The following is an 18862-nucleotide window of genomic DNA, read 5'->3' on the forward strand; positions in this document are numbered from 1 at the left end:
CATGTGTACATAAAGAACACTATGGGCACAGTTTTCATGTTTCTACTGTATGTGATCCTGAAAGGAAAAAGCATCTGAAAAAAGAGTGAATTAAGAGAGTTTAATAAAGGGACTATTGATGAAGGGAGAAGAGATATGGTATGACATTTTGGACTTAGCAGTGGCTAAAAATTGTTACACCCCTAAGTTTGAAGGAAAAGGAGAGTAGAGAGAAGTTACTCAAACTCAAGATACCCAGACCTGTTTTAAGAGCCCCTGTAGACCTGCAACCTTTAGTGGGAAACCCAACGGAGAAGCAGGTAAACATAAACCCCCAATTCATCCCCCTCCTGTCCTTTGATCTCCTGCTAAAGGTACCCACTGATTGAACCCAAGAAAAAACAGAAGAGAAAGGAACTGCTTCATAAGGAAGTCTTCATAAGTCAGCTTCCTGGGATTCAGAACAAAAGGATGTAGGATGGATGTGGAGAAGCAAACTGAAGACACTCTACACGAAACTGACTGCATCTGTCTTTATGAGACTGTATTTGACAAATACAATGATCCTCCGCTGTACGTTCACTGTCACCCACAGCCCTCCTTGTCCTTTTGGGATGTATTTAGAAAGCACAGTTTAAAAAATTGACCTTTCAGCCAGTAAAGCATAAAATTCACAATCAATATGTAGTTTACACAGGAAATACTTCTTACTCATCCATACAGTACTTAGACAGTTTAAACTTCTTTGAGTAGATGGTGACTGAAAAAACAAACGAAGAAACAAACTCAAAATCATTTTACCAGTGGTTCAAATTGTAATATGTTTTACTCTCTCTTATTTTAGTCCTCAGCTAAATGTTTCAAAATTTAATCTTGATTCCTTTTATCATTTTAACTGGTTAATCTTCAAAATGACATTTGGAGGAATTCAATCTGTTTTTTAGAATTACTTGGTTAAAGAGATCTATGTTAAAAACAAGGTGGCAATTCCAAAACTAATTATGCAAAAAAGCCTAAATTATAATCCAAATGATAAATTAACAAAATTTAATTCCTAAAATGCTAAAATTTAGATTCATTTTGAATATTTATAAATAAAAATTAAACAGACTCATTGATTATGGTTTTAATTTATAAGGAAATGGTATCTTACCATTTGGCTCTTGTTTATCGATTTCCACAATTTCATCTATTTTTAAAAAAAATGAAGGTAGCAATAAACTGACAAAACTTGTGATTTGTCCAGCTTCTCCTCTTGTATATAGCTTAGATAGTTTCAGTATCTTTCTGTATCTTTGATTTTCAGAAAAGTTTTTGTAAAAACTACAGTAAATTAGCATCCACATCAGAGCACAACCAAATGGGTAATATGTTAATATGTTCAGGTGCAAAGGGAAAAAAAGCAGAGGGTGAAATCTAAATTTTAACGGAGAATGATTACCATCATACTTTGAAATGTATATTAAAACTGGCTTTTGGGGAAATGGCATTAACATTCAGTAATAAATGATAATAGCAGCTCTCATTTATTATATTCTTTGATAAAAGGAAATTCATGCATAAGGTAGCTTACAGCTAAAAATAACAAGAAATCCTGTTCTTTCCTTTTATGAAAATTCTCTTTTATAACTTCTTTCTAAAGACAAGGTCAGGAAAAAGACAAATTTAACTATGTAGATGACTATGATTATGGAATGATTAAATTTGGTCTTACTTAAAATAGATTTTGTAAACTGAGAACTACAAGGATTGTCTGCTTAGAAAAACCAGCTCAAACATATTCACTCCTGAGGAATCAAACAGAATATTGTTTGATTCTTTCTTATAGTGATATTCTAGTTATTCATTCACTTATTCCCTAAACAGTCTAGACAGAAAAATATAATAATTCAGAATTTGAAATATCTGACAGTGGTTAAAAATATGAGGAAAATGTTCATTATTAAATATGTAAGTATTGTTGAGTTAAACATTACAGCAATATCTTGTTCATTTTTGTATTTCCAGTGCCTTGCTCAGAGTAAGTAGACGGTTGGCAAGGAACATTTTTCTTTAGTTTATTTTCCAATTAAGTTTTAATGACAAATGGAAAGTAGATAATCTCACCTAAAACAACTTATTTGGCAAATAAATATTCGCTGATCACTCTGCACCACCATCTCACAGCTGCCCAACATGAACCCCCCTTCCCCAAAAGTGACACTTGCCATTAAGTTCAGAGATTCAGCAGAATTTAAAACATTTTTAAAGCACTATTATCATTTTAAATTTTACAGTCTGTCAAAAATTGAGATGATATTTGCTCCATCAATGGGCAGGTTGGTGGAACACTCTGAAAAGCAGTTTCCTTGTGTATTCATATTTATAGGCTTCCCTTATCAATCATTAGAAATACACCTGGACAGAGGTCTTCATGATTGACATGCAGATTGCTAGTCAATAGAAGAAAGTTTCTTCTAGACCTGAGGTAGATCCAAGCACCCACTTTAAAAAAGATGTCCTCAGGGGACACATTATACAGCTAATGTTTCACCAGAATTATCCTCTTAGAAATATTCTTTCAAAGATTTTATTGAAGTAGAAAATGTTGAGGCTGGAAAAATTTTGAAAACTAGAAAATCTTTAATATTTCTCTCTTTAGCCACTCATTCCACAATGCCAACGAAATCTTATATAAGAACATGAATTCTAGAGCCATTCATTTTTGCTACGATTGTTTGCAATGCACAGCAAGGCAGGAATCAAATCACCATACACATTTCTAACTTCAACCCGGAGAACAACAAACTTGCTTTCTCTCTCTTTCCTCTTTCTTCTTTTCTTCTCTTACTCTCTCCACCATTCCATTCACATTTCTCCCTTTCTTTCCTTCTTCTGCTTTCTCATACAGTCAGTCCACCAGAAATATCACAGGGAAAGAAGTTGCGTTTAAAGGGTTGGCCAAAAAGTTCATTTGGATTTTTGTGTAAGATGTTATGGAAAAACCTGAACGAAATTTTTGGCCAACCCAATACATAGTCTACATTATTGCTTACATGGTAATAACTCATATTAATGAAGAAAGATCACATGGCCTCCTTAATTGCCTGGGCAATTGGACAGTGAGTCCTGGCCAGAGAACCTACTCTGCTGCTGAACTGATTCTCTCCTAGGCACTCATGGTGAATGACAAGTTAACTCTTTTGGAACCACATCATTTTCAACAGCCAGAGGACCTCCCTCATTAGTCTCAGAAAATAAAGTATGAAATTCCGACATCAAATCTCATGCTGTTAAATTAACAACATCACACTGCTACATACAACTTGAATATTTCCCATAACTTTATGACTGGAAAAACACTGTTCGGATTTCATTTACCAGTTTAAAAATAGCAGCCTCTAATTTGAAACACGTACACACACACACACTGTGCACACTCGCTAATATTCCCCCTTAGTGCTAGGCAAACATTTCTTCCTATAAGCAGAAATAAAATTCAGGATAATTATAAGTTTTAAAAGTCGGATTTGTCAAAAGATGATGTTTGTTTTGAAACAAATCAAGAAGAAAATATGCTATAGAGCCAAAATGACAAGCCACAATCTGTTTAGTATAACAATGGCTATTTATCTATTTTTTATTGCATAAATCAAAATTACTCTGTGTTTATTTTGACTTGAAGATCATTCACAGTCTATTACGTCCCTATCCAATGAAATGTCTTCTACTTGGGTGGGTGAGTGCTGAGCCTGGCAAATAACAGATTTTAAAAACCTTAAAATGGTGTGACAATTTTCTGAGACATCATGGGAAGACTGTCTTCAAACTTTGTTACTTTGTACATTCAGATAGGAACTAAAAAATAAACCTAGAAGAGATGCCCACAGACCACTTTAAGTCCACAGAAAGTGCAAAATAATCTCACTGTGCTCATAAACAAAGAGAGGCTGCTCTTGAATACAGCAGAAACACTCATCAAACACAAGGCACTCCAATTAAGTTTCGACAGAAGTTTATCTCACGTTTAAACTCACCGCTGGATGTAAGGGTCGGGACAGTACTGTAGGGTGGCACACCGTGAAGTTTCAAAATTCATTTCCTTCAACTCTCTTTGATATCAATAAATGGAGAAAAGTATATAACATATACACATATACCTGTGTATACATAGATATCAAGCCAGGAGGCTTAAAGCAATAGGGTCAAATGCTATCAGACATAGACGTGTAGACACTTTCCCCCTTCACACATATTTGAAAAGAGGCGGAGCGTTTCTCAATTTGAACCAATGAGATTCATCAAGTGATTAAAACACCAGAAACAGTCGAATCTTACCAGCTGGGCATCCTCTCTAAAGCTGTTCTTCCTTTTCTACTACGGCTTTAGAGTCCTTCATGTATAGTGGCCACACTTGTTGGCAATTTGGAGTCATCGCTGAACTTCTGGTCTCTCTGGTGATTGGATGCTGGCATGAATGGCATCAGAGTTTAATTTCAGCAGCCTGGTCTTTCACAACAGAGCAGAGCTAATGAATGTCCACCCTGCTCCAACTAATTAATGCTTCCTCGTATCTGCATACTGATTTAATTTGAGGACTTCTGTGACTGCTTCTGTAACTAAGTATTTCACAGAGCTGCTTAGGAAGTTGTTTTTTTTTTTTTCCTTCTTCTTCTTCATCTCCACCTCTCTGCCCTCCCCCAAACCCCCCCCCCCCCTTCATTCTCCCTTTCAGCCAACCGCCTGTTGTGGTCACAATCTCAAATAGCAAAGAGGGGGAAATTCCTTGATTATATTTAACCTAGAACTCACTCTTCGTCTCAACTAAAAGAGATACCCATTCACATCCCCTTAGTATTGCCTTCCCTAAATTAAACAACAAAAACAAAAAAAAAAACCTTTATTGAATTTTTAAAATATCCTACCTCAAACACACACTCATAATTTTCTTAAAGCATATTAATGGAAATTAATGTAGAATTTTTGACTATTTTGAAGCTTACAAAATTATTTCAAATTGCCTGTTACTGGAAACATTTAAGTTCTTTCTGTCTCTCTCAGTCTTTCCACTTTTTTATTTATGTCTATTGTTTTGGCTGGTTTTTAGCTCGAGCTACTTTGGAGTAAAACCATTAACTTGTTCATGTATCCAAAACAATATATCAAAAGTCTACATACAGAATAATTCACTTCCTTTCTGAATATAGGCTGTAAAAACCAATCATGGTTTTGTGGATTTGGAAATTGAATGAAATGATCCAGAAGCTAAATTAAAATAGACTCCAACAGAAAAAAAAAAACTAAAAACAAAAAGTGTGTCCAAGTGTCACTAACAAGGTAACTTCACATCCTCCATTCACCCCTAATCACAGGTCACCTGTAAACTAGTGATATCAGAAGTTGTCAAAGTTGTGAGATAATCTAAAGTCCTTTTCAGAGCAGTTTGACATTTCCTTTTGAGAAAATTTGGTTCAAAATGTGTTTCATAAAAATATTTTATTTGTTGCTGCAGCCAGGATAGAAGGGAGAAGCTATTTAAAACTTGACATTCTCTTCCTTACTTAGCCTGAGAGTGTCTAACATCTGTGAATTGTGAAATTCACAAATATGCCCGCCTGAGCCCCAGCCAATTTAAACAGCTTGTTCTACAAAATGGGAAACTTGAGGGAAGATCATTTTACTAATTAATTATAGATTTGTTAATTGGAGTTAAAGTGTTTGGCTTTACTCCCTGCTATTAGCAAATACAGATGACCAGAATATACAGAGTTCTTAAATTAAAAATATTCAATATCCTTTGAGCATGGCCAAGTCCCACCACACTGTGTCTGGCTTTTCCCATTTATAAAATGGGAGGTGAAATAGTGATCTCAGGTGTAGTGCTTCTCAAATGTTAAAGCACTTGCGAGTCACCTGGAAATCTTGTCAATGCAGATTCTAGTTCTGTAGGTTTCAGATGGGGCCTGAGACTCTTCATTTCATACAAGCGCCCAGGTGATGGGTGCTGCTGGCTTTAGCATCACACTTTGAGAATAAAGATCCAGTGCTGTTTTCAGGCCTGCTTTTTATATACTTCTAGGAAATAACCATAACCCTTCCAAATATTTTCATTACCAGCAGAGGCTCTTGGTTCCCAAATATTAATAAATTATTAATTTTAAGCATTCTTAACATGTTTTTCATTTCAAATTTTTTACAGTTTATTTAAAAAAAAGACCATTTAAAATGTATGCCCTGACATCAATGTTATTTTTAAAAATCCTAAATTTATTAAGTTAAGAGGGACAGATATTAAATAGTGATATATATGTATACACATACATATATATATATACACACATATATATATTACCCCACTCCAGGTGGCACAGTAGTAAAGAATCTGCCTGCCAATGTAGGAGATACAAGGTTCAGTCCCTGGGTTGGGAAGATCCCCTGAAGAAGGAAATGGCAACCCATTCCAGTATCCTTGCTTGGAAAACTCCATGGACAGAGGAGCCTGGCGGGCCACAGTCTATGGGGTCACAAAGAGCTGGACACAACTGAGAGACTGAACTGAGCTGATATACATAATTTATAATTATGAAACATACTGGCTCCTATTGCTTTGCTAAAATAAAAGCAGAGAGCTGTCCTGATCAGGGGCAAAAGGAAGACTGTCCAGTACTCAACAACACACCAACGGCCCCCAACCATCCAGAACCTGGGGAAATACATGACAATTCTACAGTAATTACCAAAATTGCCACTTTTATTTATATTACTTCCCTCTTCACCCAGGGAGCTCAGGTTGCTACATTGTTGTTGTTTAGTTGCTAAGCCATGTCTGACTCTTTTGAGACCCCATGGACTGAATCCCACCAAGCTTTTCTGTCCACGGAATTTTCCAGGCGAGAATACTGGAGTGGGTTGCCATTTCATTCTCCAGGTATCTTCCTGACCCAGGGATTGAACCTGAGTCTCCTGCATTGCAGGGAGATTCTTTACCCCTGAGCCACCCAGGAAAGCCCTCAGATTAATATACAAACGCATAAATTATTTCTTTGCTATGCAAGTTAGATCATTTTCCAACATGTTAGGTCTATTAGGTAGAGATTGTAATAGAATAAGTTTCTCTTTAGCCTGGGAGAAGGAAGTTGCCTTTCTGACCATGTCCTACATCTTTGAATAATGTTGTTGGTGAAGATTTTTGATTTGTAGGAAGAGGAGAAGTAACGAGCTTAGGGAAACAGTAGTATTCAGGACCTGGAACCCTGGACTCTCTCTAAAATAAAAGGATATTTTTTTTTTCCTTTCAGTGGCTAGTAACCAAGAATGTGTACTTTGCTAAACTCAGGTATTCAAAACACAGACCTTTCTCATTTACATTCATGTGAATTATATCTTAACTGCTCCTCATTATGTACTCTATCCACTGGGTGACATGCTTTTCTTGTTCCTCCCCGCCTTCGAGCATGTTTTGTCCTTCATCCGGAATGCCTTTAAATCCCACATGTGTATATCCACATCTCACAAACATGTGAAAGAACAGGAAGCCTTTCTCATCCCTCCAGGTAAAAGGAAGCTACCCTACCCCACTTAAATCATGATGTTCTAGCTTGTGAAAGGGCACCTGCTATTTCCTTCCTAGATCTGAGCTACTTTTGCATAAGACCATTTCCTGTACTGGATGGTGAACAACTTGAGAGTGGGTTTGATATCTGATTCATCTCTGTATCGCCCGGGATGACAAGGAATGGTCTAGTGGCAAATAACTTGTTTATACACTTGAAAAAACACATTTAATTATTATCTAAGTGGTTAAAAAGAACTTGCATGAAGCACTTGACTTTTTAGAATCAATTTAATTGAGGTATAATTTATATACAATGAAATTCACTTATTCTACTGTTCCATCTGAGGAATTTTGACATATTATAATCCACGTAGCCTCCACCACAACCAAGATATAGAATATCTCATTACTCCCCAGACCTGCTCATTTCTATTACCCCAAGAGTTCCCCTTGCAATTAATCCTTCCTCACTATTGACCCTAAACACTCACTCTCTTGTTTTGCTTTTTTGTCAGCATGTATCGGATGCATGTTTTCTAGAATAGCATTATCCAATAGAATTTTCTGTGATGAATGAAATACCTACATTTGCTCTGTCTGACATGGTTGCCACTAACCATATATGGCTAATGCAACTAAGAAACTGCATTTTAATTTTTATTTACTTTTGATCAACTTGTATTGAAATACCTACATGTGACTACTGGCTACCATGTTGGATAGCACGATGCTAGAATGTCACATAAATGTAAGCATATGGTTTGTATTCTTTTGTGTCTGGTAGGTTCTTTCATTCCACGTGTTGCTTTTGAGATATATCCATGTTCTTATGTATGTCTATGACTGGTTTTTCTTTATGGCTGTTGAACATGTGGATTGTTTCTAATTTTCATTATTAATATAAAAATACTAGTCTCACATTCCTAATTACAGCCAGAAGCAGAAGTCCAATAGACTTTTTAAGAGCAAATACTAACCCATCCCATTAAGTCCCTTAGTGATGTGGACGAGCTCATTCTCTCCCAGGTTGCTGTAGCTCTAGAGGGTGCGGAAGACGTAGAAAGAAACTGACTAACCTCGGTTTGGTCAGGGTTCTGGTCACAATTTCCTCCTTGGCTTCAGACAAGTAGCCTACATTCTTCGGGCTTTACATTCTTCTTTTTGTTTATTTATTTGGCTACTTGTATTAGTTGTAGCGTGCGGGACCTTCATTGCATCATGTGGAATTTTTCTATGTGGCATGTGGACTCTTTAGTTGTGGCGTGAGAGTTTAGTTGCCCTGAGGCATGTGATGTCCTAGTTCCCTGACCAGGGGCCAAACTCATGTTCCCCGCATAGCAAGGCAAATTCTTAACCATTGGACCACCAAGGAAGTCCTGGACCTTACATTCTTGCTCTTTAAGAGGAAGGATGTGCCAATGTGGATTCCTTTGTTACTAACAATGTAAAGTAACTCCCACTAAATAAAACTGAGAATACAAAAACAGGTTAAAATATGAAAGTTCACAGACTGAAAAGGAGAAAGTTGAAAAACAAGGTTTGGGAAAGGGCTAAGAACCAGAAGATCTGCAGGGATCTAAGTAACAGGAATGGATAGAGTTGTTTCATAGTGCCACCCTAGAAATGAGTCAAACCTAGCAGGCTTCTTTTTTTTAAGCTTGAATCATTTCCCTTAGAGAGCTTCCCAGGTAGTTCTAGTGGTAAAGAACCCGCCTGCCAATGCAGGAGGTGCAAGAAACAAGAGACAGGGGTTCGAGCCCTGTGTCGGGAAGATCCCCTGGAGAAGGGCATGGCAACCCACTCCAATATTTTTGCCTGAGAATCCCACGGACAGAGAAGCCTGGCAGGCTACAGTCCATGGAATCGTACAGAATCAGACAAGACTGAATAAAAAGCACGCACATACACATTTACCTTCAAATTCTCGGAAGGAAGATGTCGCTTTAGGCCAGGAGAAATCTGAATGCCTTGATTGATATAGTCCTACCAAGACTGGGCCAAAGAAAGTTTCTGAAAAAAAAAAAAAAAAAGAAGGTCCATTAAGCTAGGAAAGGGCATTAGGTTCAGGGCAGCAGAAAACAACAGATGCCACCAGGAGGGGCTTAAAGTGGATGAGCTCGCAGATTCCTAAGAGCTCTGGCTGGCTGTGGCTGTGTGGCTGAAGGAGCTAAATTTCTTGTCAGGGTCTTGTCCTCTCCAAGTCATCCTGATCTGCCCCTCTTTTATAATATGGGGATCAAGAGAGAACTTTCTAGTATAAGAAGTGGCAAATTCATCAAGTGTCACCTACATCAAAGGGACTGAAGAGTTTGATGATTTTTAGTTTTGAGACACTTTCCTGGATATACCTTCAGCTCAACTCCACAATCTCTGTTTCACAGAAATAGAAACAAGTTCTGTTTTTGTTTTTGTTTTTTTTGAGGGGGGCGTCCTCCCAACACTTCCAGCTTTATGTTCTATGAATATAATATTTGCTGAAGCAGGGCATCTAGTGGAAGTAGGGCATCTAAGCTGGGCCTAGAGTTTAAGCATGCTGGATTAGGATCAAATGCTTTTTATATCAATGAAAGAGCCAGTAATTTGCAAGCTTAGCCATCTTCTTCCTTTGATTTGACCTCCACCACCTTGCAGGTCACTGGAATTCATCAAATGGGGGAAAAATGCATAACGCTAGTGTCTCAGAATCTACTGAGAAGAAAGAAGATGCTTCAGGGAAGTGTCTGAGGAAAGGGATACTTGTCTCTTCAGAGGGCATGCAAGGAAACGCAGAGGGCAATTGGAGAGGAAGAGGTTGGCAGTGTCCCTAACAGACAAACCTGATACCCTCCAAGTCACACCCAGTGTCTCAGAGCAATGTGGGTGGGCTTCTTTTCCAGACATCCCTGAACAGCTGTGTGGGGGCTCCTCACTCCCACCCCTTCTTTGCTCAATGCCCACATGAGTGAGAGATAAATAAGGAGATACAGGAAGTCCTTATTTGGCACTTTGTAGATTTTTTTCCTGAACCATTTGTCAGTTGCAGATATGGTGCACCTTGATTCTGACTGTCTTGGTGCATATTTCCTAAAATGGGACAGTCTCTGACATGATCACAATCCAATAAAGAAATGAGGAAATTAACACTGATATAACATGATTCTCTTCTTTACATTCAGACTTTGCCAATTGTCCCAATGATGCTTATTATAGCAAACAGAAGATCCTGGATTTTACATTGCATTCTGTTGTTCTGTTTCTTTAACCTTTATTAATCAGGAACATTTCCTCAGTCATTGTATTTCATGACAGTCTTGTTTTTTAATTGAAGTATAGTTGATTAACAGCGTTGTGTTTCTGATGTACAGCAAAGTGATTCATATATATATACATATTATATATATATATATACATATTATATATATATATATATATATATATTATGTATATATATATATATATTCTTCTTCATATTCTTTTCCAGAATGGCTTAGTACCAGCTATTGAATATAGTTCCCTGTATGACACAGTATGACTTTGTTATTTATCCATCCTATATACAATAGTTTGCATCTGCTAATCCCCAATCCAACCTCTCCTTGTCCCCTCTTTCCCTTGGAACCGCAAATCTGTTTTTTATGGCATGACAGATATTTTTGAAATGTGCAGGCCAGTTATTTTGTAGACTGAATCTCAGTTTAGGTTTGATTCATGTTCTCTCATGATTAGATTGAGTTTTCTACTTTTGGCAGAAACATCTGTGATACTATGATACTGTGTACATCCTGTACATCATATCAGGAAGTGTTCGGGTTTTAAAGTCCTTCGAAGGGTTTTCCCCAGGCCTCATCTCAGGAACAGATTTTACTGTGAACCTAAAGTTTGAGTGTTAAAACCTCTTACTTATATAGATAGTCCCTTCTAGGTCCTGCATGCATTCATACATGGTCATGCTCAGTCATGTCTGACTTTCTGCGACACCATGGACTATAGCCCACCAGGCTCTCATGTGTGTGGGATTCTCCAGGCAAGAATACTGGAGTCGGTTACCATTACCTCCTCCAGGCAATCTTCTTGACCCAAGGATTGAACCCATGTGTCCTACATTTCCTGCATTGGCAAGCGATTCTTTACCACTGAGCCACCTGGGAAGCCCTCTAAACTCCTAGGAACTATTTTGGTAGTATGTATACATGGCCATTATATTTCTGTAAAATATACAAATGTGATCTATTTTAGCTACAATCCTCTAATATTACCATCTCTTTCTGCTTCACTTTCCCCTTCATCACCATTCATTTTGCACAGATGGAGAGGCCATATATTTCTAGGATCCAAGTATGGGCTAGTTGAATACAGCATACTTTTAGTTTGGGTTTAGAAGTAAAGATTAGTGTGGCCTGGGTTAGGGTTGTATAGAGTTAAATTATTGCTATTCATCTTTGTATATGAATGGCTTCCAACAGTGTTCCTCTTGACTATGTCACTAGACATAGTGTCACTAAAAATTTGGGTTACAGATCAATCACAGTGTGAATATCTCCCACAATAACAGTGATGAAAAATGTGTGCCTAGTGGAGTTGCCTAACAGAGTGGAAATACCCTCTGTGGAAACTTTTCCCTCTTTTTTATCAGGCATACAAACTTGCATGCAGAGGAATCAAAATCAAAAGCAGGTTCCCCCCATCTGTTATTCAGCATATACAATTTAAATGCTCCATTCATTATTTGGTCTTTTTTGATGGCAGTTGCACTAAATAGAATTTATGCTTATACTGTATGTGTTTGTAGGAACACAATGCCTGGCAGTGCTTCAAACACCAAGTGTATCTGTCAAACCTTAGATTAGGACTGCAGAAGACAAGGCTGATGTTAAGATTCTGTCCAACCCTGAGACTCCATGATTCAATACTATAAACTTGTAGGCTAAGGGCGTTCCAGTGATTATGACTCTGCACTTTCACTGCTGTATTCCAAGTTCAGTCATTGGTTGGAGAAATAAATTGTGCAAGCCTCCCAGCATGGCCAAAAACAAACAAAAACTAGTAAGCTACATTTACCTCTATCTACACAAAATCATTTTGTTCCAGAGTGATTGGATGTTGCTTACAAACTATGTATAAGAAGATTTAAAAATACACATGCAGGGGCTGAGAGGAGGAAACGAAGAGTTGTTTAATGGGTACAGAGTTTCAGTTTTGCAAGATGAAAAAGTTCAGGAATCATTGTGCATATGAATACAGCTAACACTGTTGAACTGTACAGTTAGACCTGGTTATGCTGGTAAATTTTATGTGTTTTTTACCATAATCAAAAAGTTTAAAAATTAAATATGTAGGTAAATGAGAAAATCAATAACCAATATAAACACCAAAAGTAAGAAAAATGGGAGGAAGCCAAGGACAATATTTGTTCACACAATGTTTTACATGACGTTCTGTATATATTTGTCTGTGAGCTTCTAAGCCACCTAGTACTTATATGCAACTATTTATCAATAATTATAGCTTAGGCTCTTGTTATACATAGCACATCATAGGTATAACATTTTTATTTGTTTAAAGAATAAAGGAAAATGATAATATATAAAATAAAGTGACCTTGAGCTTCTAGACTCAGAATCTAATGAATTTGTTTGATTGTTTATTACAAATAAAGGACAATGGATGATATTGTAATGAGACCTGGATTTCTAGTGGTTTTCAGCATAATTCTCTTGCAAGACTCTGTGTACTCATTGATTTGACATGTGATTAACAGATTCAACATGCACATTCCTTGAGGGTTTCCTCCGTGTGCTGGGAGCTGTGGGCAGCAAGTATATTACTGGATCTTACTGATTCAGTAGAACTGAGAATGATTTTCTTGGCTTTTTTGTATCTTAAGCTTCACAGACCAAAAAAAAAAAAAAAAAAAAAGACTTGCAGAGCTGTGTCCCTGATTTGCTGATGACCAGCTTCAGTTCAGTTCAGTTCAGTCACTCAGTCATGTCCGACTCTTTGCGACCCCATGAATTGCAGCATGCCAGGCTTCCCTATCCGTCACCAACTCCCGGAGTCCACCCAAACCGACGTCCATTGTGTCGGTGATGCCATCCAACCATCTCATCCTCCTTCTTACTTGCTAACTTGCTTACGACTTGCTTACAAAATATGTATAAGAAGATTTAAAAATACACATGCAGGGGCTGAGAGGAGGAAACGTAGAGTTGTTTAATGGGTACAGAGTTTCAGTTTTGCAAGATGAAAGAGTTCAGGAATCATTGCACATATGAATACAGCTAACACTGTTGAACTGTACAGTTAGACCTGGTTATGCTGGTAAATTTTATGTTATGTGTACCATAATCAAAAAGTTTAAAAATTAAATATGTAGGTAAATGAGTAAGCAAGTCGTCCCTTCCTCCTCCTGCCCTCAATCTTTCCCAGCATCAGGGTCTTTTCAAATTAGTCAGCTCTCCCTATCAGGTGGTCAAAGTATTGGAGTTTCAGCTTCAACATCAGTTCCTCCAATGAACACCCAGGACTGGAGTGAAACACAATGACCAGTTTGCCCACTAGGAAATCTGGTGCCTGATTAAACTGATGAGATAACAATATGTTTACTAGAGTGCATGAAACATTGTGTAGGTGGGAGAGGATAGAATGTAGCCTTCTTACTTACTTTCCTGGGATTTGAGCCCTGAGAGAGCTGTGGCCGAACTTTACTTCAGATACACAGTCACAAGTTTGTGCCTTATTGTTTGAGTACTCATCATCAGGAAGTCACAAAAGCCCTCATTTGTGGAAGGAGGAGGAGTGGGTGAGAGCCAAGAAAAAAAGACCTGATCTGTATGAGCTTGTGACTACCAAAAGCTGTGGGGCAGATTTTCTAAACCACTGGGTGCTTTTCTGGTATATAGCCCTTTGTGAGATGTGTTGTTTACCAATGCACCACAGCTCCCAAAAGAGGAAGTAAGAGACATTTATAATGTTTTTTGTTTTTTGTTTTTTTCTGAAAATTAGCTATACTCAAAGTTCAAAAGGAATTTAGAGTTCATTTGCTTAGAAAAAAGTCCCAGCAAATGGCTTAAAAATAACAAGCATATGTGTTGTGGCTTAAATTTTCCAGAACACTTTCACAGACATTATCTTATCTGAGTCTCCCAACTGTCATGTAGATGTGCTAGGATTAGTGGTGTCATTTCCTCCATTGTGTGCATGAGAAAGCTTGAGAAACAGTCACACAATCACATAACCCACAGTGGCAGTGGCCTGCACTGGATCCAGCTTCACTTATTTCTAGACATTAGTCCATTTGCTCAATAAAATATCATGACTTAGGTGCCCTGTGGTATGCCTGGTATTGTGCCAGACTTTGGGAAAATAAAGATAATTAAAATACTGTCTCTTCTTTCCTTATAGCACATCTACAAACCTAGCATTTTTATAGCACTTGCATTTACTAAATATTTTATGTCCTTTATCTATCTAGATAATCAATTAAAAAAACTCTAGGATTAGACAAGTTAGGTGTTATTGCAGAAAGAAATGGCAACCCACTCTAGGATTCTGGAAAATCCCGAGAGGAACCTGGTGGGCTGCAGTCCATGGGGTCACAAAAGAGGTAATAACCTCTGTTGTACAGAGGAAGAGATAGTGACTCTGCATTAATCATCCAGCCAGACAGTGATGGAACTGTGGTTGGAACTCAGGTAAGCCTGTTTCTCTGAAATTATCACCATACTTTTGACACTCCCTCCCCCAAAATATAAAAAGATCTAGAATGAATTGTGCATACTTCTATGTCTTAGAGACCTATGCATGGTCTCAAGCACATGTCTCTCGGTGTCTTTTTCCTGGGCCAGTCAGCCTGTGATAACACAAGTACCACAAATGCCAGTCCCCAAAGGAAGGCATGAGCTCATGATGAGCACCCACATTTGGGCTGGGAGTCAAGAATGTTAACTTTGCTTATTTTGAAATCTGGGTTGTGCATGCTGTTTAAGCATGTGGGAGTAGATGCACTGATAAAATGCTTCTGTGAGATGGAAGTGAATTCTCAGAGGATTCTGACAGGGGAGTCCACATGGGACAACCCTTGAGTGGGTCTTGTCTACAGTGACACCTCTGTGCCAAGTTACTAAGGAGTCAGTTTAAAACATGACCTTGGAGAAATAACATCAGTCTGAGAGCACAGCTACTCCTGGCTCCCTTTGGGTAGGTAACATGCTGTTCTGCCACTCAGCCACTGAGCACTCTAGACCATATGAATCCCTCCTCATGTCATTTATGCCACATGTTTGAATAGAGTAAGTAATTTTCCCCATGGGCCTGGGTGACTATTTTTGTTAGGATAATGATTGCAAGACATATATTTTCAAAGTAAAAATCATCTTTCTTTTTCAGATTGTAAGGCCTGCCTATACATTCATAAAGAGAAATATGTGGAGGGGGAAGAGAGAGAGAGTCACAAGATATAGTGATGACATTTATAAAGAGATATATGTATATGTATAATAATACACAGATATGTGTGTATATTTAAAAACATTACCTGAAATATGCACATATATAATATATTTTGAATTATGGTGCTGAAGAAGACTCTTGAGAGTTCCTTGGACAGCAAGGATCAAACCAGTCAATCCTAAAAGAAATAAACCCTGAATTTTCATTGGAAGGACTGATGCTGAAGCTCCGATACTCTGGCAACCTGATGTGAAGAACTGACTCATCTGAAAATACCCTGATGCTAGGAAAGATTGAAGGCAAGGGGAGAAGGGGACGACAGAGGATGAGATGGTTGGGTGGCATCACCGACTCAACAGACATGGGTTTGAGCAAACTCCGGGAGATAACAAAGAACAGGGAAGCCTGACATGCTGCATTTCATGAGGTCACATACAGTCGGACATGATTTAGCGACTGAACAACAACAATAAATGTATATTAGTATATACATGATAATTATATACAAAAAGTATTAGACAACATTCTCTAATTTGCTTATTTTCTATCTGATAAGGCAAAAAAACAAGGCATAATTGTTTTAAAAGTAAATTTAAAAACCTTGCTAATGTAAGAAATAAAACAACATAGGCAGTGTATTCTTACCATGTGGAAAATTTATATGGACACTATCACAAAAGTGAAACAAGGGAAAGGAAGTTAATAAACTCTTAACAGTATTTATGAGTAGATGAGATTATAGAGTGAAGAAAATATTTTCCTGCTCCAATACGTTTTTGTAATTTTTGGATTTTGTGCAGTAAAAAATGCTTCATTTTCATACTAAATGTATAAAATAAAAATTTGTGAGAAATGACCATTAAAATACCTTTATGTAGAATTTGTCTCTGGAAGGTGTCCATAATAAGAGGATGACAAAAATTCCCTGCTTATTTAACTTATATGCAGAGTACATCATGAGAAACGCTGGGCTAGAAGAAGCACAAGCTGGAATCAAGATTGCCAGGAGAAATATCAATAACCTCAGATATGCAGATGACACCACCCTTATGGCAGAAAGTGAAGAGGAACTAAAAAGCCTCTTGATGAAAGTGAAAGAGGAGAGTGAAAAAGTTGGATTAAAGCTCAACATTCAGAAAACGAAGATCATGGCATCTGGTCCCATCATTTCATGGGAAATAGATGGGGAAACAGTGGAAACAGTGTCAGACTTTATTTTTTGGGGCTCCAAAATCACTGCAGATGGTGACTGCAGCCATGAAATTAAAAGACGCTTACTCCTTGGAAGGAAAGTTATGACCAACCTAGATAGCATATTCAAAAGCAGAGACATTACTTTGCCAACAAAGGTCCATCTAGTCAAGGCTATGGTTTTTCCAGTGGTCATGTATGGATGTGAGAGTTGGACTGTGAAGAAAGCTGAGCACCAAAGAATTGATGCTTTTGAACTGTGGTGTTGGAAAAGACTCTTGAGAGTCCCTTGAACTGCAAGGAGATCCAACCAGTCCATTCTAAAGGAGATCAGTCCTGGGTGTTCATTGGAAGGACTAATGCTAAAGCTGAAACTCCAGTACTTTGGCCACCTCATGTAAAGAGTTGACTCATTGGAAAAGACTCTGATTCTGGGAGGGATTGGGGGCAGGAGGAGAAGGGGACAATCCAGGATAAGATGGCTGGATGACATCACCGACTCGATGCACATGAGTTTGAGTGAACTCCAGGAGTTGGTGATGGACAGGGAGGCCTGGCGTGCTGCGATTCATGGGATTGGCAGAGTCGGACACGACTGACTGACTGAAATGAATGGAAATAGATGCCAAAGAATGTCTCAATTTTCTGATGGATTTGTTTCTATGTGAAGAACTTCTGCTAAGAAATGGGAAATAAATGATTGCTCTGATTTGAAATATACCTGAAGTGTGACATTAGAGATTGAATGGAGCTCAAACAGTTCACATGGGTTGGTTGGATGAGAGTGGAAGAATGTGGCCCATGGTAACCAGGTCAGGGTGCAGTGTTTCACAAAGAATTCTGTCCATTGCCAACCATTGGCTTAGGAGGGGGAAGAAAAGGCTTTTGTGAGACATTTTTGAGGCAGATCATGGTGGTCATGGAAATACACAGCTCAGCCCTTCTAATGTAGAGCACATCATTGACTGACAGTCACAGCTGCTGCCCTTCCATCCTTATTCCTTCGTCACTGAGGCCAATGTACATCCAGCCTCCTCCCAGCAGAGGACTGAATCTAGTGGGGCTACAAAACCAGCACCATTCTGTCAACACATAGGACACCTTCAATGGGTGATTTTGACTCAAGAGTACCTCATTGACCTGACTAAACCTATCTCAAAACTTCACTTTGGTCTGAAACTCTGCTGAATTCTTTTTATTTTCTTCTCTTCATCAGAAAATGTTTGTATTCAGTTCAGTTCAGTTCAGTCACTCAGTCGTGTTCGACTCTTTGCGACCCCATGAATCACAGCACGCCAGGCCTCCCTGTACATCACCAACTCCTGGAGCTCACTCAGACTCACATCCATCAAGTCTGTGATGCCATCCAGCCATCTCATCCTGGATTGTCCCCTTCTCCTCCTGCCCCTAATCCTTCCCAGCATCAGAGTCTTTTCCAATGAGTCAACTCTTCGCATGAGGTGGCAAAAGTACTGGAGCTTCAGCTTTAGCATCATTCCTTCCAAAGAAATCCCAGGGCTGATCTCCTTCAGAATGTACTGGTTGGATCTCCTTGCAGTCCAAGGGACTCTCAAGAGTCTTCTCCAACACCACAGTTCAAAAGCATCAATTCTTCGGCACTCAGCCTTCTTCACAGTCCAACTCTCACATCCATACATGACCACAGGAAAAACCATAGCCTTGATTAAATGGACCTTAGTCAGCAAAGTCATGTCTCTGCTTTTGAATATG

At 38.3% G+C, this 18862-nt stretch overlaps 1 protein-coding gene across 4 annotated transcripts in view; it reads right to left on the reverse strand.

Annotated features, from left to right (window-relative positions):
• Positions 1–4057, reverse strand: part of TP63 (tumor protein p63) — a 262441-nt gene extending 258384 nt beyond the window's left edge. For all 4 annotated transcript variants that reach the window (XM_068976082.1, XM_068976073.1, XM_068976092.1 and 1 more), the window contains exon 1: positions 3996–4057. In XM_068976082.1, coding sequence (XP_068832183.1) covers positions 3996–4057 — 62 coding nt within the window. The remainder of the gene's footprint in view (positions 1–3995) is intronic.
• Between the last annotated feature and the right edge of the window lie 14805 nt (positions 4058–18862).

Source organism: Capricornis sumatraensis, chromosome 1 (genome assembly GCF_032405125.1).
Source record: "Capricornis sumatraensis isolate serow.1 chromosome 1, serow.2, whole genome shotgun sequence".
NCBI classification, from domain to species: Eukaryota; Metazoa; Chordata; class Mammalia; order Artiodactyla; family Bovidae; genus Capricornis; species Capricornis sumatraensis.